This window comes from Vigna umbellata, chromosome 4 (genome assembly GCF_029865625.1).
Source record: "Vigna umbellata cultivar VRB3 chromosome 4, Vumbellata_1.0, whole genome shotgun sequence".
In the NCBI taxonomy this organism is placed as follows: Eukaryota; Viridiplantae; Streptophyta; class Magnoliopsida; order Fabales; family Fabaceae; genus Vigna; species Vigna umbellata.
In genome coordinates, this window is record NC_142168.1 from 46,398,014 (window position 1) to 46,401,009 (window position 2,996).

At 35.1% G+C, this 2,996-nt stretch overlaps 1 protein-coding gene across 1 annotated transcript; it reads left to right on the plus strand.

Annotated features, from left to right (window-relative positions):
• Positions 1-560: 560 nt before the first annotated feature.
• LOC124847408 (LOB domain-containing protein 41-like) lies at positions 561-2,281 on the plus strand. Its single transcript, XM_047324895.2, has 2 exons — positions 561-963; positions 1,469-2,281. The coding sequence occupies exons 1-2, from the start codon at positions 774-776 to the stop codon at positions 2,104-2,106; spliced, it is 828 nt and encodes a 275-aa protein (XP_047180851.1). The 5' UTR covers positions 561-773; the 3' UTR covers positions 2,107-2,281.
• Positions 2,282-2,996: the final 715 nt, after the last annotated feature.

Consider the following 2,996-nt stretch of genomic DNA (forward strand, 5'->3'; position numbering starts at 1 on the left):
AGTGTTTTTAGAGACACCACAAATATCTACACTTAATACATCTCCTACATATCCTTTTATCTCAACGCATGAAAGAAAACATCTAAAGAAAAAACAAGAGAACTTATTGTGAAACATTTTCTAAAATACATAAAAAAACAAAACGATTTATTCTCTTAATAAAATATAATATTTCTTTCATATATATTAACACTATTAATTACATCTTAGTCACATGTGACACTTAGAAATAGTAATAGTAATAGACAAGAAAATAGATCGTTCTCAATTTTTTTATTTGGAAAATTCTATCGTAGCAATGCATGATCATGATCATGGGTGGCGTGCGAATGAAGTTCGACGCCACGTCGACAGGAAGTATAAAACACGCGCGAGAGATGAGAGTGGGTGTAGTCGTCCTGTACAAATGGGAAAAAGTGGAATCATTATGCTTCGCTTCAAACTAGAAAAGTGGTTCGAAGTTCCACCACCCCCTTGAATGTGGAAAAAAATAAAAACCTCAAAACCATGTTTCATCTTATGTCATGTTAGGAAAATGATAAATAATAAATGTAAGAATAAAACAAAAGAAAAAACAATTCTTGAGAAACCCACAACATGTGAAAAACCCAGCAGCGCCGGAACCCCAACACTATAAAGTTCCCTCTTTTTCTCACAATCCCAATTCCAATAAAAAAAATCCAATTTTCTCTCACTTTCTTCTCCTTAATTTCTCTTACAAACTTCAATCGGGGTTCAGAGGGTATAGAAAAAAAATTTAGGGCTGTGAGAAAATGCGAATGAGTTGTAATGGGTGTCGTGTGTTGCGAAAAGGGTGCAGCGAAGATTGTACAATAAGACCGTGTTTGGAATGGATCAAGAACCCAGAATCGCAGGCTAATGCCACCGTTTTTCTTGCTAAGTTCTATGGTCGTGCTGGCCTCATGAATCTCATCAACGCTGGTCCTCAAAACCTTCGACCAGGTTCGAATTCTGAATTACAATTGATTTTTCTTTTAATTCTTTAATTTTCTTGTTGCATGTCTAAGTTCTTTTGACCAAAACTCAAATCTAATCTCTTTACAAATTTTTTGTGTGGTGTTTGTTCAAAAATTCGATTGATAGAAGTTTCAACACCGTTTACTAAAGAAATCTAATGAAAAATCTTACATGCAATTGCTTAACACTACACTTAATTTTTCTTTTTTGAGAAAGGAATTTTGTCAGTAAAGGTTACATTTTTACTGTGTTTTTTTCTTTTATTTTCTATTTTCTTTGGGTTAATCGGTCCTGTGACAATAAATTGATAAAGTCAATATATTTAGCAAGGATTAAGGTGAATTTTTTAAATTAAAAGAAAACTGGAATTTAAACTGACTTTTCGTCTAAATTGTTTTTAAATGTTAAAGAAAAACAATTTTAGGCACAAATGATCTTGCATGCAGTTATTTAGAAGCGTGTAATAGATTATGGAGTTTTTTGTTTGCAGCGATTTTTCGTTCGTTGTTGTACGAGGCATGTGGTCGAATTGTGAACCCAATTTACGGGTCAGTGGGTTTGTTATGGTCGGGGAGCTGGCAGCTGTGTCAAGCCGCCGTGGAAGCCGTTTTGAAAGGCGAGCCGATCACACCAATCACATCGGAAGTGGCGGCGAATGGGCGGGCCCCACCTCTGAAGGCATGCGACATTCGACACGTGTCAAAAGACGAGAAAACGGCGAATCGGACTCAAAAGGCCAAGACTCGAATCCGGGTTAAGCGAACCGGCGGCGACGTTCTTATCAAACCGAAAGCCCCGACGGTGACCGGGTTTGTTCCGGTTGAAGCGGAGACGAACCAGACTACGAGTCATGAATCGGGACTGAGCCACTTGTCGGAAGCTGCAGCCATCGTGGAAGGAGAGAGTAAAGAGAGTGAAAGTGTGGTGTCGGTGGAAACTTGCAACCTATTTGGTGAGACAAAGACGAGTGATCGATTCGGTGCAACTAATGATGAAATTGGTTTGGAATTGAGGCTTGGGTTTGAACCGGTTTCACGTGAGCATCACATGGTTCCAATGAAGAAGAGAAGAATAGAAGTGAAAAGTAGCTGTGACTTAATGGAGTTAGGACTTGAGTCCTCGGCTTGAAAATAATGGCTCGCTTAGTATTTTTTGAGAAAAACCACTTTTTCAATTAAATCTTGTAGGTGAAATGATAAGTTTAGAAGTTTTTTTTCTTTTTCTTTCTTTTCGATTTAATATTTGTGAATGAGTTGTTGTACAAAATGGTTAATGTGATAAATGGAGGAAAGTTTCTTTTTTATTTCTCTTAAATACTTAATGTGCATTGTTCACTTTTACATTCCAACAATACGTATATTTTCCCATCCAAACACGTCCTTTCCTTCACAATGACAACCCTAGACGCAAGATTGTGTGTTTTTAGACGAGATATATTGAGAAAATATAATATTAGTGAAATCTTACTCATATTTGATGGAAAAGTTAGATATTAATGGAAAAGATAAGTTATATTTAAAAACACAATTTCGTTTCAGTTATTGACTCTTTTAAAATTTATTAGATTAAGATGGAATTGTAGTTTTAAACAATTGTTTTCTTATTTTTGAGGATTCATATATTGATGCGTAAACATTTTTGGACAAATGAGAGTGATAATTGTATATCTTTTGAACTGAACGTTTATTTATGTTGTTATATAATCGAATATGTTATGTAAAAATTTCATTAACCCTTTGGCTAAGACACTTTGTTTAGTTTTGTTTAAAAGGTTTGGTAGCTTTAAGAGAGAGCTAGCACAATAATAGAACATGTTCTAAAAGATTTTATGCCTAAATTTGGTTTGGAAGGGTTTGGAAGATATCAACATTAAAAAAGGCTCTTCTACATTGAATGTAGTTGGTTAGTTAGAGGGAAGACTCATTCCTTCCCCTTGCCATAAGAATCTTTTAGTCTTTTTTCAAATATAATATAGGGTTAAATATGTTTTTGGTCCTCAAACTATCATGCCATTTTAG